The sequence below is a fragment of the Calonectris borealis genome, chromosome 10 (genome assembly GCF_964195595.1).
Source record: "Calonectris borealis chromosome 10, bCalBor7.hap1.2, whole genome shotgun sequence".
Classification (NCBI taxonomy): domain Eukaryota; kingdom Metazoa; phylum Chordata; class Aves; order Procellariiformes; family Procellariidae; genus Calonectris; species Calonectris borealis.
The window spans coordinates 23983752-24009212 of NC_134321.1; the positions used below are offsets into that span (position 1 = coordinate 23983752).

At 53.0% G+C, this 25461-nt stretch overlaps 1 protein-coding gene across 1 annotated transcript; it reads left to right on the forward strand.

The window, feature by feature from the left end:
• The first annotated feature begins 10517 nt into the window (after positions 1–10517).
• On the forward strand, positions 10518–13612 carry BARX1 (BARX homeobox 1). Its single transcript, XM_075158471.1, has 4 exons — positions 10518–10722; positions 12543–12831; positions 12965–13049; positions 13448–13612. Exons 1-4 carry the CDS (start codon positions 10518–10520, stop codon positions 13610–13612), a joined length of 744 nt encoding a protein of 247 aa, XP_075014572.1.
• Positions 13613–25461: the final 11849 nt, after the last annotated feature.

A 25461-nucleotide genomic window follows, 5' to 3' on the forward strand; every position in this document is an offset into this window, starting at 1 on the left:
GGATAGCGAGGAGGGGCCCGCAGCGGGGGAGCCGGGGGTGCCGCTGGTCCCCGGGCGCGGCCGGCAGAGGGCGCTCACGCCCCGGCTGAGGGGGCGTCCCGGCCCGGGCTGCGGCGGAGGGTCCCGGCCCGGCCCGGGCTGCAGCGGCGGGTCCCGACCCTGGCTGGAGCGGAGGATCCCGGCCCGGGCTGAGCGGAGGGTCCCGACCCGGGCTGGAGCGGAGGGTCCCGGCCCGGGCTGAGGGGGGGTCCCAGCCCGGGCTGCAGCGGGGGGTCCCGGCCCGGCCCGGGCTGCAGCGAAGGGTCCCGGCCCGGCACGGGCTGGAGCGGAGGATCCCGGCCCGGTCTGCAGCGGCGGGTCCCGGCCCGGGCTGAGGAGGGTCCCGGCCCGGGCTGAGGGGGGGTCCCGGCCCGGGCTGAGGGGGGGTCCCAGCCCGGGCTGCAGCGGGGGGTCCCGGCCCGGCCCGGGCTGGAACGGAGGATCCCGGCCCGGTCTGCAGCGGCGGGTCCCGGCCCGGGCTGAGGAGGGGTCCCGGCCCGGGCTGCAGCGGAGGGTCCCGGCCCGGTCTGCAGCGGGGGGTCCCGGCCCGGGCTGAGCGGGGGGTCCCGGCCCGGGCTGAGGGGGGGGTCCCGGCCCGACCCGGGCTGCAGTGGAGGGTCCCGGCCCGGGCTGGAGCGGGGGGTCCCGGCCCGGGCTGAGGGGGGGGTCCCGGCCCGACCCGGGCTGCAGCGGGGGGTCCCGGCCCGGGCTGAGGGGGGGGTCCCGGCCCGACCCGGGCTGCAGCGGAGGGTCCCGACCCGGGCTGCAGCGGGGGGTCCCGGCCCGGGCTGAGGGGGGGGGTCCCGGCCCGACCCGGGCTGCAGCGGGGTGGCCCGGCCCGGGCTGGAGCGGAGGATCCCGGCCTGGGCTGCAGCGGGGGGTCCCGGCCCGGACCGGGCTGCAGCGGAGGATCCCGGCCCGGGCTGAGGGGGGTCCCGGCCCGGGCTGCAGCGGCCGGTCCCGCCCGGTCTTCCCCTCCCTCGGTGCTGGGCAGCCTCTCGCAGGTTTACATTCGCCGCCGGCCGCCCTGCGTGGGTTTCGGAGAAAGGCGGGGGGGCCCGGCCGTGCGGGGGTGTGCGGTGCTTGCTGCAAGGCGGGAGGGAGGCGGAAGGGAAAGAGCGGGGAAGAGCTGTGTAGTAAGGCAGGAAGGGTGCGGAGCCGCATTAAATCAATCCATCTGCAGTTCAGATAGCGAACCATCGGTGGGTTCTTGAAATTAAGTATTAAAGTCCAAAAATTTGCAAGTGTCATAATATATGTATGGAAAGCAAAATTGTTTAAACTTCTTAAGCAGTCATGGCCATATATGGGTTTGAAATTCTGTTCTGGACAAAATAGAAATTTGCCATATCAGATGTAAGAATTGCAGTGTAGGCAATGTAAAAATCGGTTCTCGTTTCGCCCGAAGTCGATAGCACATCTCCTTCCGGTGACTTCAGTGTGAGCAAGGTTTTCCCCAATAGACAGAATTCAAATTTTCTGCTGCAGCATCAAGGGCCTTAAGTCCTTCTGAGAATCCCAGTCCACTTGTGCAAAGAGAATAAAAGACCTAAAGCACGGTCCAGGTTTTGCCTGAGGAAGGCCTGTAGGGTCAGACTGGAAATCAGAAACCATCGCACTTTAACTTCGTAAGAACATTGGTCTTTCGTATGGCTAGTTATAGAAAGCCCTATAGCTCTCGTTAATCATCTCTTAGAAAGGAGAGGAAATCTGTTCCTGCAATGCTGTAGGTTCATTATAACTTTCAGGTTAGTAGTAAAGCCTATATATGGGCCCAGAGTAATTAATTTCTTCATACAGCTAGTTCCCTTTGTATGAATGATGAAGGAATTAATCTCTCAAAATCTCACACCTTCAAGGGGAATTTTCTGTGTACAGATTGACCTCTATTAACATTGCTTCTTTTAAAGTATTTCATTAAAATATGACCTTCCTAATTCCCTATTTCATTCTCAGACTGGTCCGTGAATGATAGTAAGAAAAAACATGCTTATTCCAACTGAGGTGGGATACCGGAGGAAGAAGTTGACAACTGTAGAAAAATTCACCCTTTCCCTCTTCCGTCCCAACCTAAGTGCATCTATGGGATGGATTTTCCGTAGAAGTAGGTATCGCAATGTAGCGGGTTTATTACGGTCTGAAGACAGCCGGCAATGTGAGCCGGGGAGGGTCGCTGCAGGGTGCAGGTCAGAACGTAACCCGCACCTGCCTGAGTCCCCCTCTGAGGTTAACAGAGAGAAAATTAAGCTTGATTTTTCTTGCAATCCTCTGTGTCGTGGGTTGGATTCAGAGCAGGGTGCACTAAGCAAAGCCCTGGCGTGAGGAGCACAGGCGTGAGGAGTCATCGGGAGGGTGCGCAGGATCTTCACGCAGGTTGGCTTGCAGCTTCAGGGGGTGATTTTGGCCGGGACCCTTGTACTGTGGGAAGTTAGGGAGCTCCCTGCGATAGGAAACGGCATGAAAAATACCCCATACCTGCGAACCGGTGCGGCCGGCTTCCTGCCGTCTCTGGTGAAAACCGGGTTCCCTTAAACCCAGCACCCGCTCCCGGGGACACAACTGCCACCAGCGTCAGCTGGTTCAGAGCCAAACCTTGTTGTCAGTTGGTTAAATTTAGCACATCGGCGTGAGGCACCCGGGTTTCGTCATGGGCCGGGGCTCCCCGCCCAGATGAAGACGAGAGCGAGCCCCTGCCCGGTCGCCCGCCTCCGTCCCGCCTGTGGCCCGACCACGGGTACCTCTTAAATATTTTAGCCTTGCCTCCTGATTTATGAGCAAGACTCCTACAACAAGTTACTTTTTTAAGGATCCATTGAATCTCAGCCAGGCTATGGAGATTAAACCAGATAAAGGCTCTTAGGAACGTAAACAGCATACAGAAATCCTAATCCACATGGCACAATTTTATTGAAAAAAAAAAAAATCTAGCCTGCGGCGGTAAATCATACTCAGTTTCCGAGCGTCTGATGTCTGGGAAGCCATGTATCTTTAATTGCCTTCTGTTATTAACGCTCCTCGCAGCAGGTAACGCCTGCCTGATTCGCCTCAGTCCATAGGAGTTGATGTTTCCATGATGGCAGGTTTCAGCCGCACCAGATCAGTTGGCCTGTCAGGTGGAATATCTGCAGCAGTCTGCATTGCAAAGGGAAACTTCTAAAAATAGAAGCCATTTAGGAGATTTCAGACACCTGGTTGTCCATTTTTAGAAGATTTTTCTTAAGTATTTTTGATCGGTGTGATTTTCTTTTTTGTGAGCCCAGGCTGCAGACCCTTCTCCTCTGGCAGGGCCATTAATTTCTACAGGAATGAGAAGAGATTCTGTTCCTAATCCCTATTGTAGGGGCACTTTAATGTTTTTGTACCCGTATTTTAAAACAAGATACACATACAAATCAAAAGCGTGATTAAGAAATAAACTAACAGAAAGGAACCCTTCATCACTTAATTGTTTTATATTGTTTGCATTTAAGGAAAGCTATTTTATGTAATTGGCTCTCTAACTTAGGGGGTTTTAACTAGCTGTAGTGGTGCTTGTGAGAGACTGGGAAGTCAGCTTTAACATGATTTTAGTATGTATAAAACATCTTGTTATTTTTTAAATAAAATGTTTCAATTAGCCATTATTGTGTTAAATGACTTAAACATCTCCCTGCTGATCTATAAACCCAAACCATCCAGATCTGACGTAGTACTCGAGAACTAGCAACCAAAACTGACTGGAGGCTAACTGTAAAACTGAAGAATGTAGGGATTTTATTCTGTTTCTTCACTTCACTTTTAAAAACTGAAGGCCCCAGCTCTGCACAGATGTAGTCATTAACTTAATTTTATGAACTATAAACAGTCCTATGCCAGTCAGTCAACTGTGTACACAGTGAATAACCTAAGCACACATCGAAGTGTTTACAGCACAGGGGCTAATGTGGTATCATTAAGGGCATCCTTAATTTTGCGACAGATGCAGGGGTTGCTTGAATTTCAAATAATACAAGAGTGATAAGAACAATTCATTGTTTTCTGTCTGAAACTCATTTGGCACCTACAAATGGATAGTAAAGCCATAGGTGCTGTTTCAGATTGAGTGTGATTATTTACTGAACTAATGCACCTACATTTAACTTACCCTTTTATATATCTCCCAACTGTCATTTGCAAAACACATTTGTTACCTGCAGTTTCACCTGCGCAGCTCCGCGTCCATAGCTCCGGTTGTAGCCCTGCTGTGCACAATCGGTTTTGGTGTGAAACCCTGGACTGGGGGATTTATGCTGACTGGGGCCCAAGGCCTGTGCACGCCTTTTGATAGCAGCTCTGGGTGGAGAAAAATGGTTATATAGGCTGTCAACAAGGGAAAGCATAATTGCAGTCATCTGTTAGCTGGGACACTGTTTTTAGGGGCTGCAGCCACTGCGCTTTTGGCAGTGCTGGTGAAGGAGCCTCTGAACCTACGGATCTCTTCGTAGCTAGAAATCAGCTCACAGAGGAGAGGCTGTCACAAGAAATACTGTCCAGCCTGAACTCCAATCACGTTTGTGGCTAGTTACTGGTTTGTATTTCCAAGCGTTGCATCCCTTGTCTGTGAACTAGGGAAAAAATTAAAACTAATAAATAAATAAGATTTTAAAATCTTGTCTGTAAAAAGAGGGAGAGAGAGGCGCTTTCATGGTGTGTACCTCACTCGCTGTTTGTGCTCTTTTGGTGTTCTGCAAAATAAAGGATGCCAGGGAAAGGTGTTACAGTCGAACGGGTGGGTACGTGGTTGCACAGGAGGAGGAGTGTGTGTTGTCCCCAGTGGCTGTGGTGGGGAGGGAGATGGCTCGCGTGGGGAGCTTCTGATTTTGCGGGCTATTCTATCGGATATAAATTAAATGTATTCAGGCAATAGCAGTTTTAGGGATGGTTTCCTTATGCTTGTAAAGCTCTGGAAGAAATGGGGGACACCTCGTTTGTGAGAGCTGTTGGAGCGTGTGTAGCAGGGAGGAGGGGTGGTGTACCCTATACGGCAGGGAAATAGAGGGGCTGGGGTGCAGCTCCCAGCTCAAACCTAATTGCACCCTCTAAACGTGACTTTCAAAGACAATTAAATAGTCAAACTATCTGATGAGGCCAGGTGTTTGCAGAAAATCATTTTTAGAGGGATACGTGTTTAAATGCTGATGAAGCCGTACTCAGCCATTAAACATAATGTATTACTCAGGACTGAGCTATTCCCCCAGCCCTAATGCTCCTTCCCAATTAGCCTGTGATGTCACGTTTTCCACTCTCTCCGTACCACTTTGTGGATTTCCTGAATATTAAGTGCCACGAGAAGAGAGCGAGTCGGAGGTTGCTGTGGCTAACCCCCCTCCTCGGACACGCTGCAGCCGTGGGAAGGGCAGGGGCTGCGGGGGTGATGTTCCCGCAATGGCACGAGCGTCACCCCCACTTTCCTGGGGACGGGGACGGGGCAGAGCCCCGCGGCCCGGGTACCCCCCGGCCGGGGCGGGCTCCGGGGACCGGCTCCCCCCGGCTGCGGCCGCCTGCGGCGGCTTCCCCTCGGCGGGGATGGGGGGGGTGGGGATGGGGGCGTCTGACGGGATTTTTTTAAAAGGTGATGTTGGAAAAACAGAGAAGTCTTTGGGTTTAAAATGCATGGAGAGCTCCGGTACAAAACCCGCTCATTAATTCGCCTCACGGTGGCTGCGGGGCGGGGTGCGCGGCTTGCGGAGCGGCGCTGCGGGACCGGCCCCCCCGCCCGGCACGGCAGAGCGGGGCAGCGGGCCGGGCCGGGCCGGCGGGACCCCCCTGCTCCCGGGCAAGCCGAGACTGCGATCTGACAGCTCTGAGCTGTGCCCTGCCCTTGCCAAGAGCCCCGCGGAGGTTGCGCGTCTGGAACGGAGCTCTGCGCGGTTCAACCGCGGCCGCCCGCAGCGCTCCCGCGTCCGATCGCACCGGCGAGGCTGGCAAGCGAGGGGTTCGTTTGCTGCCCCTTTCATCTAAAAATGTTCTCCCGTTTTGAGATGTTTCCTGGGGGATCCAGGAGGCAAAGAGTCTTAATTTGATTATTTTTTCGCGTCGGAGTTGTTGGAGTTAGGAAAATACTACGAGGACTTAACTGAGGGGCCGGTGATGTGCAAAACTCGGCAAAACTCTTCTTCCCGTCAAAACTGTGATTAGTCAGCGAAGCAAAAGTACTCCTACCCCAGTGAAGAATTTTAAATCACCGGGTGAATTTGTTTCCTTCTTCATAGCAAAATTGGTACTAGTTGAACTGTCATCCTTTTCTGAGTTGCCCGACCAAAATAGAGACATCTATCAAGATATCTGAAGTGTAAAAATAAGCAAAAGAAGCCTTTAAAAACGCGTTCCACTTTTATATAAAATGACGGTTAGAAGAGCCTCTGAACGGGATAGATGTACTGATAGTTTCTGAAACGAATTACGTACATTTGTATAAAATTATTTTTAAATAGGTAACTCTAGAAATAGCCTATGTTTCTAACAGTTATATAAAGTCGGTCCCTGGTGCAAGCAAAAAAAAAAACCCACTCACTAAATGAGGAGCATTTTTGCAGAGAAAGGTGATTCCCTTTTAGTAGCTGGGGAAAAAAGTGTATAAAATTTGGGGCCTGCATCTTGTTCATCCAGTTCCTCCCTAAAGCCCCACGTATTTTGCAGAACTTCCACTCTGAAACGGTGCTATTTATAAAAGACCGGTTGTGTGAATTGCTCAGCATTGTATCTACCGGACAGATTGATGCAAAATAAGAGCGCGGATTAACTGCTCTGTAAGAGCCCAGGAAAACAGACAATTTCAGGCATTGTAAGAGTCATAATTTTAAAAATATTGCCTGATGTACTTTTAGCTGTAGGATTTGCTTTGCAACGATTTTGGATTGTTGACTGTGAGTGCAGCCGGACGGTGAAGTTCATCCTTTCTTTCTCACAGTGCAGCATCCAAATCTTACAACAGGCGCATTTTCCATAAACGTTAATATGTTTTTTAATGAACGTGGGGGCTGTGGGCCGGCTCCCAGGATGGATTTGTGCTGTGCGATCCCCAGGCCGGCCATGCCTGCCTGGCTGCGGCTGCTCACATAAGCAGCCTCGGGGCAGATATTTCACAAGGTATATAAAACCTTAAATTATCAAAGGTAATTCCGTATGCTGGGAAATGATACCAGGTCTGTACTGCACTGAACCGAACCTGCTCAGAGATGGGGACAGCGGGGAATAAATACAATTATTCCTGCCGTTTGTTTTATTTTAAAGAAAAACAAAAAGTCAAGGTGTGTGCTTTGAGGTGGGTAGTTGGAAATTTATTCTAATCGTACTGTTTGTTTATGAGCGCGGTGGTCTCGGAGGTGAGGTTGTTTAAACAACCCGAGGTGGATTTGTCTGCTCGCTTGAATGTGGCCCAAATTCTTCTCGCTTTACTAGTAATTATTCTCCTTGTTATTTATTATAATAGCTCCAAAGGCCTCTTTTGCCTCGGCCGTTAGACATCAGTACCTTGGCATGAAAATACCTTGTCACCTACATGGAGAAGATGGACAAAAGGTGGGCGGACAAAAAGCCGTGTGAGGAGCTGGGAGGGTTTTTGTTCTGATTTTTGAGGCCCCGTTGACCTGGGTTGGGGCTCCCCGGAGCCCTGGGTGGGGGTGCACGGGGACGCTGCTGCCCAGGAGATTTCCAGGAGGGAACGGGAGGCGCGGGGCAGGGATGGGGGCGCCCGGCCCGGCCCCGGGGCCGCGCAGCATCTCGGTGGGCTCAGCGCGGCCGGTCCCTGCCGCTGCCCCACGTCCGCGTCCTCAGAGACCGGGAGAGGACCGCTGGCACCCCAACAGGGCCACGGCTTTGTCGTCTCTCGCTAACTCGTTGGCGGTGCAAACACTGAGGGTGATGTCCGAATGAACGACAGCCCTCTGACAGCAGTCAGGACAGAGGAGGGCCGGGGAGAGCTGATGAGGCGTTTTGCAGCTCATTAGTGTTTCACGGAGCAAGGGGCAGAATTTTAAACTGAAGAAACGTGGAGAAAACGGAAAAATCCCTGCGGAACTGCTCCGTACAAGTGGCAGTAAACATATGGAACAGGTTATCTGGGAAGGCAGTGGAAGTACGGAGCATAAATTAATTCGAGAAACGCCTCGATTTTGTCCATGCAATGGTTGAGTAGTAAGGTGAAACGACAGCAGGATTTAAATACCGCCAAAAAGAGCAGGCAGCTCGGCCTCGTGTCCGCGATAGTTCCTGAAACGCCTCCACGTACCCCTTCCGTCACGATTTAATTAAAAATACCGGCCCGTGTGTCCCCATCCTCCGGGGGTCCCACCAGCCAGGACCTCTGCATCTCCCTGCGGGTCCAAAGGCCACCCGCGAGGTTGCTCGCTAGTATTGCGGGCAGCGCCGGCTGCGGGTCCCTCCACGCGTGTTGCCGGACGGGGATCGCGGCGCGGAGCCCGGCGAGAAGCGCTGGAGCCGGGACAGCGCGGAGGAGCCCGGGGCCGGGGTAGCGTGGGGAGTCGGCCGGACTTGCCGGCTGGGACACGTTCCCCCGTGGGCTGCCCTCAGGGACGGCATCCGCGGGTGACCCCCGTGGCGGTCCCGTCCTGCTTATGGCTTACGGAGTGGGGCCGGGCAAGATCCCGCACGGCCCCCGCAGACCCCTCGCCAGCCCCGAGAAAACGTGCCGAAATCCCTTTTTTTTTGGTCGAAAACCAAGAGGGAGATTACGCTCCCCTTCCCCCGGGGATGAGCCCGACGCCCGTCCCTCTGCGTGGGCCAGCTCCGTCGCAGAGACAGCGGCTGGGCTGAGTCCGTGGGATACCTCCCGTGGAAATCATTAACGCGCGGTCCCGCGTGTCCGCTGCCGCTCCCGCCGTGGGGAGGGGGCCGAGCCCAGCCAAAAACCATCCCGCGGCCCTTGCTAGCTCTCCCTGCCGCGGGCACCCCGCCGGCCGGGCTGCCGGGGCCTCGCCGACATCATCCCCCCTCTAACCCGCCGGCGCCTGCGTTTCTGCCGGGAGTTACGAGCGTTGGGACTCTCGCACATAAATCTTGCACGAAGTACGTCAGTAATGAGTAGGAATGGCTCATTAATTATCTGCTGTCTTGCGTGACACGGGCTAAAGGGGAATTAAACGAATCCCGTTGTACCGAGCAAAATATTCGTGAAACGGCTGTAAAAGTCAAGGGAAACGGCCCGCTCCGTGCTGTGTTTTGTTCCGTTCCCGGACCAGCTCCTGCCAGTTGCTCACAGCGATTTGGCCGAGGCCCGGAGGGAGCCCGGAGCTAAGGGCATCGGGCCGGGCCCCCTCGACGGGCAGCCCCGAGCCCAGACCGGCAGCGCGGCCCCCGCCTCCCCTCGGGCTGCGCCGGATGCTCCGGGCCCTGGCTCCCCCCGGCCGCCGCACCGGGGCTGCCCCGAGGGCTCCGAGCCGCTGGCGGTGCCGCGGGGCGGCGGCCCTTCCCCGCCGGGGGGACCTGCGGGTCCACGGCTGGGTGCGCGGGGCTGGTCCCCCCCCGAGGGCAGCCGGCCCTGGGGGCGCCGGCCCGGGCAGGTGGCGGGGCGGTCCCCGGGGGTGGCTCCGTGTGTCCCCCCCCTCCGGCCGGGCGCTCCCCGGAGCTGTCGCCCTGGGGATGGGGATGGGGATGAGGATGGGATGGGATGGAACGGGATGGGATGGGATGGGATGAGATGGGGACGGGAATGGGGATGGAGTGGGGACGGGGATGGGGATGGGGCTGAGATGGGGCTGAGGACGGGGCTGGGGATGGAGTAGGGACGGGGATAGGGCTGGGGCTGGGGACGGGGCTGGGGCTGGGGCTGGGGACGGGGACGGGGCTGGGGACGAGGATGGGGATGGAGACAGGGATGTAGATGGGGACGGGGACGGGGATGGGGACAGGAACGGGGCTGGGGCTGGGGACGGGGACAGGAACCGGGCTGGGGCTGGGGACGGGGCCGGAGATGTGGATGGGGCCGGGGCTGCGCTCCGAAGGGGCCAGCGCTTGTTTGGGTGTCTGCTCTCCCGCGGCGGGCAGAAAGGCTAATTTGCTTTATATGGCAGGGGATCAAATGCTCTGCTGTAACCTCTCGCTTCCAGGTACTCGCCCGCCCCGGCCCCTTCCTTCCTCCGCAGCCCCTCCCGCGCCCTCCCCCGCAGCGCTGACAGCCCCGCCGGGGCCGGCGGTATAATAGGCCGCTGCCCGCCGTCCCGGGGCGGAGAGACGCTCCCCGGTGCCGCGCCCCGTGTGCATGCGGCGGTAACGGCTCCGGCCGCCGCGCTGCTCAGGGCGGTCCCGGGCCGCTCGCGCTGGGGGGGCCGCGCCGGGCCCGGCCCGCAGGGGCAGGGGCAGGGTAGGGGGCGGCGGGGCGATGGGCAGAGCCCCCGCGGGGCGCCCCGCTGCCCGGCTGCCAGCAGCGCCGGCCGGGGGGCTGCGCTAGGGCAGCCCGGCGGCCCCGGCGGCCGGGGGTCCCCCCGCGGGCGGCGGCGAGGATGCAGCACCCGCTGGAGCTGGGGGCCGCGCACTACTTCCCGGCCGAAGCCTTCCCCGACCACCGCTCGCACCGCTACCGCAGCTTCATGATCGAGGAGATCCTCACCGACCCCCCGGACGCCAAGGGGGCCGCGCCGGCCGGGGAGCTGCTCAAGTTCGGGGTGCAGGCGCTGCTCTCCGCCCGGCCCTACCACAACCACCTCGGTACGTCCCCGGGGCCCGGGGGAGCCCCCGCGCCCGCCCCGCGGGCTCCGGCGGCTGGGGGGGAGCGGGCTGCGGGAGCGGGGCGGCGGGGAGGCATTTCCCGCTGGTCTACTCGAGCGCGTTTTAGAGCCGGTGCCCTTGAAGAAAACCTGGTGAATTTTGCCTAAAAAATAGCTGCCGGGCTTTGCCGGCCGTGCGCACCCCCTCGCCGTGCCGCGGGAGGCTCTCAGTCTGGAGCCGGGCGAGTGTTTTGGGCCTAAAACGAAGAAAGCGGCGGTACGGCTGCCTCGCCGCCTGCAGAGCCCGGCCTCGGAGCCTCCCGGGAGGCCGCTGCCGCCGAGTCCTTCTTTCGGGTTTTTGGATGAGGTGTGAGTGGCCGGAGCCTGGGCAGTGGGGTATTTATGTATCCGTACGGCTGCAAGAGGCGGCACGGTGCTCTGCGGACACGGATTTAGCTGGAAACTCGACATATATATATATTATTTTATATATATATATATATTTATATATTTTTTTTTAAAGCGGGAGCCAGCGTGCTCCGTCCAATCTGATACAGCATCTAGGACAAATGCAGTGTATTAACGACATAGGTTTTTTTTAAACGCCAGTATTTAATGTATTTTAAACGCCAGTATTTAACGTGTGATTGCGAAAGCTTTCATTTCCCAAGCCATCTTAGTCTGCGGAGACGTCGCTCTTTATCCGTAGGAACGAACGGAATAGGAGGATCCCAATTTCTTGTTTTCCTTTTAAAACAGAAAGAGGAAAGCGTCAAACCCCATGGCAAGGGAGCAACATATATTGCAATATCTGGACATTAGTATTATTTTCAAGATGGGCAGAACTATTTGAAATAGTGGACCGGATGGATAAAAGGCTCTTTATAGCCCTGGCGGCGCAGCTCCCGCCGGGTTCAGCGGAGCAGGATCAGGCCCTGTAAGGGAGTGAGAGGTGTATTTGCTTCAACAACACAATTTCGGCGTAGGCCGAGGAGAGGGAGCCGGCAGAGACTCCTCTAAAAGCCCCTTTCACCCCACGGTCTCGCTCCCGCGTGGGCCGGCGGGGAGGGCAGGGCAGGCCGGGAGCGGAGCACCGGGCGCCCCGGGTCTTGCCGGGCTGGGGACCAGCGCTGGGGCCGCGGGCCGGGGCGCGGAGCGGCGGCGCCGGGAAGCGGCGGCCGGGCCGGGCCGGGGAGAACCGAGCCGGGGCGGGGCGGGCAGCGGCGGCGGCTTGCGCCGAGGGCGGCCCGAGCGTCTCTGCAACAGCATCCCCCGGCCCGGCTCGCTCCCTTCGGAAACTCTCCCTGTCCCATCCCCGGGCGCGTCTTCGTTGGAAAATCGTGGGACTGCGGTTCACGGAGAGGAATATAAATTGTTCCCCGGTCGAAAATGTCCTGAAAACTGCTCGGCAGGGAAACCCGGGACCGTGCCCGGACCCCGTCGCCCGCCGGGGCTCAGCGGGCCCGGACGCTGTTAAGCGGCACGGGAGGGGAACGCTTTTCGGTTGATTTAAACTATTTGCACTTGTAACCCCCTAATTCATTCCGTAATTAGCAACCGCCGGTTGAAGGGTAAAACGTGACCCTGTACCGCGGAGGCGGCGGAGCCGGGGGGCACCCGGGCAAGGCCGGCCCCGACCCCCGCTCCGGGGGTGCCCGCACCCCGTGGGTCTCCGCTCCGCCTCGCTGCGTCGTTGCCGAGCAAGGAGGAGAAGGGCCCGGGGTCGGGATTCCCGGGGAAACCGAGGCACCCTGCAGCCCCGGGGGTCCCCGGGGGCCGGGCCGGGGGCTGCCCGGCGCTGACGGCCCCTCTCTCCCGCAGCGGTGCTGAAGGCGGAGCCGGCCGCCGTGTTCAAGTTCCCGCTGGCTCCCTTGGGCTGCTCGGGGCTGGGCTCGGCGCTGCTGGCCGCCGGCTCGGGGCTGCAGGGCGGCTCCGCCTCGCCCCATCTCCCGCTGGAGCTGCACCTCCGCGGCAAGCTGGAGCCGGGCCCCCCGGAGCCGGGCAGCAAGGCCAAGAAGGGACGCCGCAGCCGCACCGTCTTCACCGAGCTGCAGCTCATGGGGCTGGAGAAGCGTTTCGAGAAGCAGAAATACCTCTCCACGCCCGACAGGTAGGCGATGCCGGACCCCCCGGACCGGGGCGGGATGGGACGGGACGGGGGCTCATTTTTCCTGCAAAAGGAGGAAAGCTGCCAGCCGAGACGAAAGGTGCCCGGGCTCACCGCCTCTCTCTCTCGCCCGCAGAATAGACCTGGCCGAATCGCTGGGGCTCAGCCAGCTCCAGGTGAAAACCTGGTACCAGAACAGGCGCATGAAATGGAAGAAAATAGTAAGTGCCCCAGTCCGACCCTTCTGCGCGCCGCACTGCGCCGGGTCCGCGCCCCACCGGGGTACCGAGTGCTGGCCCGCGGGCTCGTCCTTCTGCATGCCGGCCCTAGCCAAAATATAATAATCATAATAAAAAACTATATATGCCCCGGTCTTTAAGGCCAGCATCGCCTGGGGCCCCGCCCGACCTCCCGGTCCGAGCCCGGCCGGCTTTGCAGCTCGGCCCCGCGGGCGCGGAGGGCGATCGGCGCAGGTCGGGAGCTGCCGCGGCCGCTCCCCTAGCTGCGGCCCGGGTGCGGTGCCGGGGGACGGGGGAGAGGGAGGTTTCCCCGTCCGGGGCTGATGGCAGCACGGTTTTACCGGGGTGCCCCCCTCCTCTGCCCCCTCCCCGCCTCGCAGGTGTTGCAGGGGGGCGGCCTGGAGTCCCCCACCAAGCCCAAGGGCCGCCCCAAGAAGAACTCCATCCCCAGCAGCGAGCAGCTCTCGGAGCAGGAGCGAGCCCGGGACGCAGAGAAGCCGCCCGAGAGCCTGGGCTCGCCGGCCGAAGTCAGCCAGGAGGAGTGAGGGTGACCGCCCGGCCCCACCGCCGCCGGCCCCGGCCGCCCCCCCCGGGCGCTGCCCGCCGAGCCCGCTGCCGGCCCCGCACCTCCCCGGGGGGCGGAGGACGGGGGACAGCACGGTTAGTGGTTGCGGTCGCCGTCGGTCTCGGGTGAATTGGGCGTTTTGGTGGGTCGCGTCCCCGTCTCCCTCCCCTCCCCGCCCCGCCGCTTCTCTCCGCGCCCGCGGAGCGCTGCGCCACGGACGCCTGCCTTGTGCGGCGGCCCGGGGGGGCCAGGAGGACACTGGATCCCATCTCTCACATCTACTCGCTGTCTAAAACCCTGTGGTGCCCCTAGTTATTCGAAAACTGCATTTTATGATCAGTTTTATTAATGCGAAGATATTTACTTTATTTCAATAAAGTATTTTATGAACTATTGCTCTGAGTAATGTAATGCTTTTGAATAAAAAAAAATATTTTTTTTTTTCCGGGAGGCAGGTTAGAGATTCAAACAGGCAGATTACCGGGACAGAGCAAAGCGGGTGCTGTCCCGCCCGGTACCGGGCGGATTCTCCCGTCGCTTTCCCTGACGGCTCGGCCTGCCCGCGGCCGGGAGAGGCACGATCCGCAGTCTTTTCTCGGGCAAATTTGGATGCTTTGCATTTTAAGAATCGTTAATTGCTGTCAAATGAGTTAATTAGATTCCGCATCATCCTAAATGATGCTTTTTTAACACGCGGTTGGGGCAGGAGGCCTGATAGCCCACGGCGGCGAGCGCAGCCGGAGCGGACCCCTTCCAACCGCAGCAGGGCCGAGCCCGCACCCTCCGCGCCGCTCCGCTCCCGCCGCTCCGCTCCTGCCGCTCTCCCGGGGCTCTCTGAGAGCTGCTGCGACGTAGCACGAAACCGTGGCGCTTTGCTTTTTGCCTTACTTTTTTGTTGTGGTTGTTGTTTGTTTTCCCCGAGTCCTTGCTGTATTTTTTTCCATCGAGATATCAAATTATAGAGCATCTACCGAGACATGCAATTACCGCCATCCTGCTAAAAACCCAGAAGCACCGCAGGAAGCGGCGAGAGGCAGAGAGCGAGGGGAGGGGAGCGGGGCCGGGGGCAGCGCGGGCGCGGTGCTTGCGCGGAGGTGACGGGCGGGCGCTGCGCGGCGGGACGAGGGGCCCGGGCTGAGCCCACGCTGCGGGGGAGCTAATTAGGCGGGCCTCCCAATTAAAGATGGTAATTAGCAGTCGCGGGCTCGGGGGCTTGCCGGTGCCTCCCGCCGGTTGCGGCGGGGAGCGGGTCCCTCTCTGACCCGGCACGGCCCCGCACGGCGGGGGAAGGCGCCCGCACCGAAGCCGGCTTTCGGTAACGCCTGCATCCCCCGCTCGCGGCACGGGGGCGGCCGCGCCGACAGCATCCTCGGGCTTTAATTAAACATAGCCCCGGGCCCCCCCGTCACCGCCGGTGACGGTGACTCTGCGCTGAAGTCCCCCCGTTTCTGACACGGTTGTTCCCCGCTTTCCTCGTTTCGCCACGCTCCGGGGGGTCCGGCCTCGCTGGGGTGAGGAGGTGAGTGGGGGGCCGGCGGGTTCCCCGCGGGGGGTGCCCGGGGGTGGCTTCCTCTACCCCGGGTTAAATAAACTCCCGGGATGAGCGATGGAGTGTTTGTAAGCACAGGATACGGCCATTGCTGAGTAAACAGGAAGCAAGCTCATATTCTTACACTAAAATGACATATCTATTTAAACAATCAAGTGGTTCGAAATGTTTTATTTGACCTAGGGATAAGGATTAACGTTAAGGGGGAAGGGGCGGTGTCGCGGGCGGAGGGGCCGGGCAGAGCCCGGGCGGGCTGCGAGGTCCCCCGGCGCGGGCAGGGCGCGGTGGGCGCTCGACTTTGTCCCTCCTTTCTTTCGTCTTCTGGCTATTGTTTCTGGTTAGGTTACAGGCTAACGACTTCAGTGCACGTGAAAACAGCGGCCGTTTTTAATTAAAAGATAGATTCACTGGCGCACTAACCTAAATTAACAGAACGGCAAGCTGCGTCCATCAGCAGTGTCAGAGGCTCGGAACTGGCCAAGCTTCAGTTATTACTCTCGCGCTTGCGATATAATGTTAATATTTTCTTTTTACATTTGAGTAAGTGGCGGACAAGTGATTATTTTTCACAGACCATAAAGGCATTAAGTAAGGAAAGTTATTGTATTTTTCTCTTCCAGACCGCGCGAGAGAAGAGCGGGAGGGGTTAGGCGGGCGGGGGGAGCACGCGTTCTGCCCCAGGCCGGGCCGCCCCCGCTCGCTCACCGCACCTCGCACCCAATCGCCCCGTTCCCCGCAGCGCCCGGGGCAGCGCAGGCTGCGCACCCGCGCAGGGCCGGCCCTCCGGGGGTTGCGCATCCGCCGCTTCGCGCTTTCCCGGAGGATCCGGAGGAATTTTTTTCCTCTGCCGGCCCACGGCAAGAAAAAGCCGCGACGGGCGCTCGGCTTTAATGACAAACCGTGGCCTCGGAAGGAGCTGTTTACAGCACGGAGTGCGTGTGTGCTGAGCAGAGCAGCCCTCCCCGCTTTGTCACTCGTGCTCATGAAACCCAAAGTCCTCTCAACCAGATGAGAAATCTGTTAGAAGTCATCGACAATATATCTGACGAGTGATTTTTTTTTCCTTGTAAAATACACTTTTTTCTTAAAAAAAAAACAAACAGTTATTTTCTCTTTTAATAAGTTTCTATTTTTTTTTTTCTGTTAAAGTTTAGTGTCCCCGTGTCACAGGGTAGGCTGCCTGCTGGGCTGGCTGCTGTGGCATTGCACCTCAGTGACAGCAGCTCGGAGCCAGCAGCAGAGGGGTCCCAGCGAGGTGTCGCCTTCTGTTTGAAAAGCAAAGGCAAGTGCCACCAGCTATTAGTGACAGCCCTTCCAAAGACGTTTTAATAATATCTGAGTGCATTTACAAACAGGGCTTCGGGGCTCGCCGATGCTCAGTCAACATCAGTCACCTTCGCTGGCCAGTGAGCCACCATGAGGAAATTACACCAGGCCTCACCAGCACACGGGTTTTGTGCCAATGGATAATTTTTATTAGTGCAGCGTAATTGGTTCATTTTCTGATTACCTTTTACAGCTATAATGAGACAGCATGGATGCTGTTAGGCTGCAAAGGGCGATACCCGCATTCACAACACTTCAGCAGTGGAGCTGCGTCAGCACAGACCTTCAGAGATGTCCAACTCTGGAGCTCTAGAGATCTGGCTGACTTTGTTCAGCGCTGTGATTTCTCCTCAGAGCCCTGTTCTGCCTGCGGGGATGATGTCCCTCTGCAGCACCCCAAAGCACGGCTGCCAAAAAAGCTGCCCCCGTCACCCCGGGGGTCATTTGCTGGTGCTGTATAATTCTGGGGCCAGTAAAGTATACACGTAGCTAATATACCTGGTGTTTATTCTGTCTTCTGTATATAAATAAGCTGTATTGGTATAACACATTTATTCTGGCAGAAATGCATCCATGCTGGGGAACTCTACCATTTTAATTACACCAGTATAGGTAAAACAGCGTATGTTTTCTCTGTAAACAAAGTAGAAGGGTGTAGATTGAAGGCTGGAAAAGCAGCACCGAAAGTGGGTTCTTCCTATGTTTGAATGCTAATCGGGTCACAGGTAATCGGCAAACGTTATGACAGTTTTCTTAACAAAAATCCATTTAGGTGAGTTTCCAATTCAAACATCCTAAATTCCCTTTTTATGAAGCATCTCAGGGAAACCTGAGAAAGGTTCTGCTTTTTCATCAATGTCAATTTAAAAATAGCTCCTTCGAGCCACAGGATTTTAAGATTAATGACATTGGGTTTATACCGAGGTAAAAGCGCAGGAGTGCTTGCTCCGGTGGGAGTGGACTGGACACCGTGCCGGTGTTATGAGGGGGTGCCCCGCTGCCGGGGGGCAGCGACCTTGCCCTGATTCTCTGCTCCACACCTGCGAGGCAAGTGGAGATCTGCTGTGCCCTTCTGAAAGCAAAAATTGGTCCTAGCGCAACGCCCTGTGGGCACTCCCCACCAAAAAAACCCAAAGCACGGTCTTGATGCTGCCCATTCCCCTCCAGAGGATTTGGGGAGCTGCGGAGAGGATGGAGGGGGATGTGGGAGGACGTGGGGAGGATGGGGGAGTATGGAGGGATGCGGAGGATTATGACGGAAGGCTGGAGGGGGATGTGGGAGGAAACAAGGGGGGGTGTGGGGGGATGCGGGGAGGATGGAGGAGTGGGGATGCAGGGGGATGTGGGGGGGACGCGGGGTGTACGGGGGAATATCGAGGGATGCGGAGGGGTGTGAGGGGCGGATGCAGGATGCAGCAGGGTGTGTGTGGGGATGCAGGGATGATGGGTGGGGAAGCCGGAGCGGGATGCAGAGAGGATGGAGGAGTGGGGGGTGGGATGTGGGGGTTTTGAGGGGACGCAGGGAGGATGGAGGGGGATGTGGGAGGATGCAAGGGTGTGTGCAAGGGGATGTGGAGGGTTGTGAGGGTGGGATGCAGGGGGAGGACGGAGAAGCCGGGGGTGGGATGTGGGGAGGATGGAGGGGGATGCCGCAGGTGGCTGCAGCCTGCACCCCCGGCTACTGATCAAATACACTGCCTGGCACCATGTGTCCGTGCTGAGCTGAAGCTGGGGTGAGTTAGGCCTTCCTGGACTTGGGGAGAAAAAAGTTAACATCTATCTGGGACTTTTTATCACCACTTTGGATAAAAATATAATGAAGGGATCAATATGACCTATTGAGTTCAGTCAAATTCTCTAAAAATCATTAACCAGCATGTGAAGTACTGTTATTAGATGTTTGTCTTAACCCAAAATGTTGGATCGAGGTCATTACAAATTTGGTTGTCTCAGCTGACTTGTATGGTAGATAAAATCTAAACGCTGAGTGTCTTACTCCATGAAATTTGGCCAAGTAATTTAAATGAAGTTCAGAGTAAGTTCGCATTAAACATGCTAGCATGGCTCTTGATACTATCATCTCTGCTTGGCTAAACTTTTCCATGCAATCTATAGGAAATTTGCCAGAACTAAGGCTCCAGGTTATGAACGGAGTTACCTTTAAAGAAATTGGTGATGACCATTGCGTCAGCAGGCAGCGGTTTTCGTAGCATACTTTAAAAATACACGCTCTTAGCCATGCAACTCTGTGTTGATGGAAAAAGTCACAGTCACGGTCTTATATGGGTTCATCAGTTTACAAACAGAGTCCATTAAAACATGATTATGTACAAAATGGGTTCTTCCTCTGCAAGATCCTCAAATCCATTGTTTATATTGTACCTATATTAACAAACCCCAAAATGAGCTTGTAGCATTTCTAAAACATACTTTTTTAGGATGTGGAAACTTTCCGAAATTTAAATGGCATATAAGGCAAATGAATAAAAGAAGATTGATTTGTGTCCGAAGTTTATCAGCTGGAACGAGAAGATTTCATTTTTTCAACACAATTTTTCCCCCCAGATAGTTAACTTAAAGAGTGTTAGGCAGTGTACATTCACTCTCTGCATAGATATTGAAGTTAGTGGATTATATTTAAATGGAGGGTACTATTCAGGGCGGAAACCCTTGAGTTAGTGTTAAAGAGATTGCCTGCTGAGTTCAAATGCAGATATGCTTAGAGCGTGATGTCCTTTTCATTCATACTCAAAAGTTACTCAGACGTGACTTGTAGTGAAAAATTATGCAAAAACCCATTAATTTATGACAACTGTTTCCAGCCTGATCTTTCATAACTGCTAGTCTGAAACTCCTTGCTTGTGCAGGATCCCTAGACCTCCGCGACATTCCACGAGGATAAAGAAAATAAAGGGTAAACAGAGCCCAGAAGAGAATTGGCAGATGTGCAGTAGTTATTCACACACTGAAAACTGCGTGTCCTAGGAACTCTGACGTCTTTCTGAAGACACAGTATTACAAAAACTAGGAGAAGAGACCCCCAAATCCTACTCTGGGCCTCTTACATGAATTACAGTGCAACACTTCTCCAACCCCCAAACTTGCACTTTGCGTAGTCTGAATATTGCGTCAGGGAAGTGTTCTGGGCAAAAATCTGCATATGGCAGCAGATGTCGGCAAAACGCAAGTCTGACTGTGGCTGGCAAGGAGGGTGCTCCCAAAATACAATTTTTTTTTCACCACGGTGAGGTCTGTGAGTGAGAAGCTGGCTGTTCAGTTTGAGCTAACAGGCTTTTTCCTTCTCTGCTGCTTGACTGACTACAAGGTCTTAGAGGGATTCCACCTGATTAATGCTGCTAGGCATACTTTCTGAGGTCTTTACTAAAGATTAAACACAAGTATTTAAGAATTTAATGTAAACCCCAAATAATTTAAAATTATGTTCTCTCTTATTTATATCATTTGCTAAAATATGGAAGTGAATAACATCTTGTCTAAATTAAAATAGCTTTTAATAGACGTTTAAAAAGAAGAATCATTTGTGTATCTTGTCCTCTACTCCTTTCTGTAAAAGTGAGAGTTGTCTTGCTGAATATTTAAACAGAAATTCTCACAGGGACTGTTCAGTCAATGCAAAACGCTGGATTTTTATGCCAGTTCTTGCAGATGTTCAGAGCCTCCTCTCATTCTACGCCTTTGAGGCTTATTACTGCCATAGGTAAGGTTCAAAGGGCATGTAAGGTTTTTTGAATTCTGTGGTGTGCCGTGAAATTTCCACGTTAATGAGTGTGGAAATATTTCATACTTGGATTTTGTACTGTTAGTTGTACAAGTCACAGAGTACTGCTTGTTTCCTGATCGGATGGCATTTCTCACCAGATAAGTGTTAGCGTACGGACCGTGCATGTAATAACCGAACATACCATGGTAAGCTCAGTGGTTATTTGAAATTAAAATTCATTATTCGCTAGTATTTTTACTGGTAAAGTACAAGTGCTCAAATATTTGCAGAAAGCAAATGTGAAGCAGCGGTAAATATGGCTGAATTTGCTTCTGAATTTTAATGAATATTTGCAGATTTTTGGCTAAGCTGCAATGTGTGTGCGTACGGGACAGAGGGCTTGTAAATGCCAGTGCTTTACACTTAGCAGTGTGTAAACTGCAGCTAAGCCCTCCGGATTTAACTTTTATATCTTTAGTTTAAAGGGAAAAATACAGCCTAGTTTGAAAAAAAAACAACAAAAAAACCCCTTCAAAAAATACATAGAACATCAGAAGCTTTAGATAAACACATGAATTAGTGGTCTGTAGCCTTCACAGGCTTGTGGGTAGAAAGTAAGTAGTGTGTAGTTTAACTCTTTCATTTCCAGCAAGCACAAGCAATACCCAAAGGCTGAAGGAGAAGTGTGTTGCCCAGGATCCACGGCTCGGGGATGAGTTCTGCAAGTCAAGATCTCTCCCCGTGGTTCCAAACAAGTCATTCGCTGGGTGGAAGCTAAGAAATTTGTAATGGTTTTCACAAGGCATCGTTTTAGCCAAATTTTGTATTTTCAGTGTGAAAACAGGCCTAGTGTGAGCAGGACTCAGAAAAGAGTACTGGGTTTCAAAGGGATGTAGTTTGTTAGGACTTGGAAAGGCCGGTAAGGCAGGCTCTGCAGGGGCTGCTAGGTGACGTGCTCCAGAGACCGTGCGTGGCATTGGTCAGCTGCCTTGATACAGATAATTTCCAGTTGGTTTTGCTGCTCTCTTACCCCTAATGGAACAGGAAATATCTGGATGGCAAAACTTTCATAGATTTCTATAAGGGTCTCGTGCCTGCGTTCCTAACGCTTGAAGTTCAATAGAAGAGTTGCTGTTGTAATTCCTGCTCCGGATTTCCAGAATTGCCTTGTGCTTTCACCGTGTTTACAGTGCAAACATAGCCCAAGGGATGCAGAAGATACGGACCCACTGAGCGTGCCTTGTACAAGTAGCCTTGCGTGCTTCCACCGAGCTTTTGGGTGTCCAGAAATGTTGGACGTATGGCCAAAGAAGCTGTAGATGAAGTGTAAGAGGGATGGTCCACCGCCAAAAGCTGTAGTATTGGCAAGTGTGTTTGTGGTATTCGCGCGGTCAGAGAGTCAGGCCGACGGTCTCCTCCACAGACTCGCAAATTCCTCTTCTCAAAAAGGGTGATGTTTTCTGTTTTCCAGGCCTCCAAACACATAAAAGGCATCTGCTTGTTTCCTTGCTTTGCACGATTATGCAAGCAGAGTTTTATATATATACCTAGTTTTGAAATTACTGTGCTTTCCTTCTACCCGTTCATCTTTATTCTTCCAGCAGAACCCTTTTCACTATGTTGTATGATCTATTTTTTAGGTTTTGAAATGATGCTTAATTATTACTTCAGAAGAGGATGCTTTTCAGAATGAAAAGCAGATCATCATGAAGGTAAGGAAAAGATCTTTGTCGTTTGCTGTGAGCCCCCTGCACCCTCCAGTCTACAAACCCATGTAACCTGTTGGGTCGTGCTTAACAGGGATGCACATGGAAATGCGGCTCAGAAACATCTACAGGGGTACAAAAAAGCCTCTGTGTTGTCTTGAACTCTCGTTACTAAAGCAGTCCTAGTGTATTTTTAGGGTATATTTATATTATGTTAGTACTTAGGAGTTCCAGTCACAGACTGGCACCCACGTTTCTGGGTGTTGCAACGTGGGATGGGTACGGTCATCCTGCTGTGTTCTCTTTCTTGTGCTGCAATGCTCATTTTTTATGAAGGGATTTATAAAAGCAACTGACATCCTAACAGAACTTTTCGTAACCATATCGTGATGTGATCTGTTGGTGGGATGTGGAAAAAAATAGTTAGGAAGAGAAGGTATTTCTTTGTAAAAGAACTTTGTAAAGTTTTTGATTCTGTGCAGTCTCTCACAGTGTCTTCTCTTAGATGAGACAAACTCCAGAGGAAATGTTATCCCTATATGAATTTGGAATAGTTATGTTTGAGTTGGATAAGAAAATACTACCTTTATAACCAGAGAGCCCATAATTGGCGGTACCCGAAACTGGGTCAAAGACTGTGGCACATATTTGTGTTTTCTGTCCTATTAAAATGAAAAACCCCACCGTGTTTTCTTAGGCTTGGCTATATGCACTCTACAAGAATTCTCTTCTTTGACCTTACGTTTACATATCTCACATTTTCCAGGTGCGTTTGCCCTGATGATATTTTTATTAGTGTATTCGTGGTAAATGTGTCCTTGAGTGTCCACAAATTCCGTCCAACCTACATTCTGTTACTGCATTCAATGCAGATGAAAGCTTCAAGGCAAAGCATAATTTCCATGGTTGAAGATTTTATAAATAGAGCTGCTGTACCTGGGAGATGCAGCTTCTCTTCCCAGGAAAGGACCGTAGGTTAAATCCTGGAGCCTTATACGCACTGATTTTATACAGAAACAAGAGGGTCGGAAATAATGATTGGGCTAGAATGGCATGAAAGCAGGTTTCATTCTGTTCGTTCCTATTCAGGAGTATTTTTCCCTACACTGCCCAAGTTCTTGATCCGCGTCTGGCACAATCTTATTCGTTATATTCAGTCCCCTCTAGTTATTGTTGCGCTGCAACCCTTAAGCGTTGACATGTGATGAAGAACCACTTTAACGATTAGAAGATGAGTAACGAGGTAACTCCAGGGAATTTACACTCCGGGTTACACTCTCCCTCCGTCACTTCAATCCCTAACGATGTCAGTGTGTGCTGAAGCAGCCAAGTTCTGGTGTCCCCACCCTCACCACACCTCTGTCAAGAACAATGTTTACCCACAGAGAAGGGTGACAGTCACCTAAGGCTACGAGGACTGCAGTATCGGTTTAGCTTTAACCAGGCCCTACATTTGATAGCAGTCCGCAGTATACCTAGAAAAAGGTATAAAAAGAGGTAAGCAAATAGGGATGCTCCTCTGTCTTGCAGTTGCACTTTACAGTCATTTGTTGCTCAAGGATTTCCCGAGGCACAAGTGGGTATGTATATTAGCCTCTAGCAGGCATTTCTTACGTTTAGTTGTCATTTTCCGCCAAGCTGTCCTTAGTATATGCCAGATTGTCTGGCAACAAGTTCTGTTATCTGTGCAATACATGAAGAACTACTAAACATTTGCTTTTTTAACTCGCCACCTGATAATTTCATTTGATATACGTAGGTGGTACGTTTTCACAAAGATAGCGGCCTCTTTTCTTCTTCCCCATGCAAACCTTTGTTTTATGGAGCTCTGTCATCTTTTCCCTCAGCCGCCTTCTGCCCTCCCTGCACCTCAGTCATAGTTGGGCTGTACTGAGGTCCATCACACGCTTTGGTCTAAGATGGGGTGGGTTTAATTTCTAACTGAAGAGCATCAGTGACTACGTAGGCATGTACAGTGCTTCTTAAAGCAAGAACTGCTAGCATGGACTGTTCTGGCTTGTGTTCCTCCATATATTTTATCAAGTGCTTTTTCAGAGTTGTGGCTGTAAATCCGTGTCCATCCGTGGTATCTTAAATCCCCTCTATCAGTGTTTTTGGAGTGAAACCCAGTCCTTGTGCTGGAATAATCCCTGCTCATGTAATCAGGTTGCCCTCTAATGGTTAGCTTTGATTCAGAGCACTCTCAGGCTTGCTGGTGACCGGAGGAATTTTTACTTTGATTCCTGTGGAAGAGGCCTAAATGTTTTGCTCTGCAAGGCTATGGTTCACGTGCTGGCTGGGTGACGGATCTGTGCTTTGCAGAGGAAAAGGCGGAAGCCTCTTCAGAGGTTGTGGTTGCAACCCTGTTCGTTTATAAAGCTGGTTTTGATTTCTTTTAATTAACTACATTTTAAGAGCTGGAATTCATTGATGTCAAGGTTCGTTATTGAAAAGTTTGTGTCGACTGTTTAAAAAATTGGACTGAAAACAGCTAGAATGGGAACTTTTTCCTACGTGTCTAATGTTTCGTCCTGTCCCTGTAGCTTCCCAATGAATTCAGAGATGTTCTCTCAAGTCAAATGGCACCAAAAACCCCCAACAAAACCAACGAAAAGGGAGAAAAGAGGGGAAAAAAAGTTTCTTGCATAGGCAAATATGAAAAACTCTCCCTCCAAATGCTGGAAAAATGTTTTTATTTTACAACTAGGTGATATGATGCATTAAAAGGCTGGTGAGGAAGATGGTAAATTTTAGCAAAGTAGAATATTTTTCCTGTTGACTGCTTAGTCCAGCACTGTTTTGAGTGGAAATGGTCTTCTGGGATCTGGCAGTATCCTGTGCTCTCTGCAAATATATTCTGACTGCATTCAGGTAATATGTTCAGGTTGATTTTTCTCAGAAGATGTAACTGAGGATCAGAGTTTAAGGAAGAAGACTGTGGTAGAGCCGAAGATAGGTTTCTCCCGTTGAGAGGTAAACTGCAAGTAATACAGTTGAATGTTTGAAAACTGAAAATAACTAAAAAAAAAAAAAAATCTACCTACGTAAAAGAAAATAAAGAAGAAAATCCTGAAATAATAGTAGCAAAAACTTAACCAAATTTTGGAGCTTACAAAATGAAGATGATGTCACACACGTTTATGAAACCCAAGTACTTTTCTGTAAGAAAAACAGCCCTTGAAGACTTGTGACACTGAATTTTTTATCAGGTAGTGTACTAGCATCCTTGAAGTTAATTTCAGTTTTGTCATGGGATTTAATGAAGCTAAGATTTTACTTACCGAGTCTTAACACAAAAATCTTAGCCCTTATCCAAAATAAACGTAGATTCTTTTCAAAGTATGAAGATAAAAAAAATTCTTTGGAACAAGAAATGAAGAAATAATATATAAGGATAGTTTTACTTTTCCTTACTTGTATATTATGCATGCTTTTCCTATAAGTTTCCCTACACTCTCCATGTACACTCCTGCACACACACATAAAACCCAGCAGCAGGGGTAATGTAACAACGGCAACCGAGCATG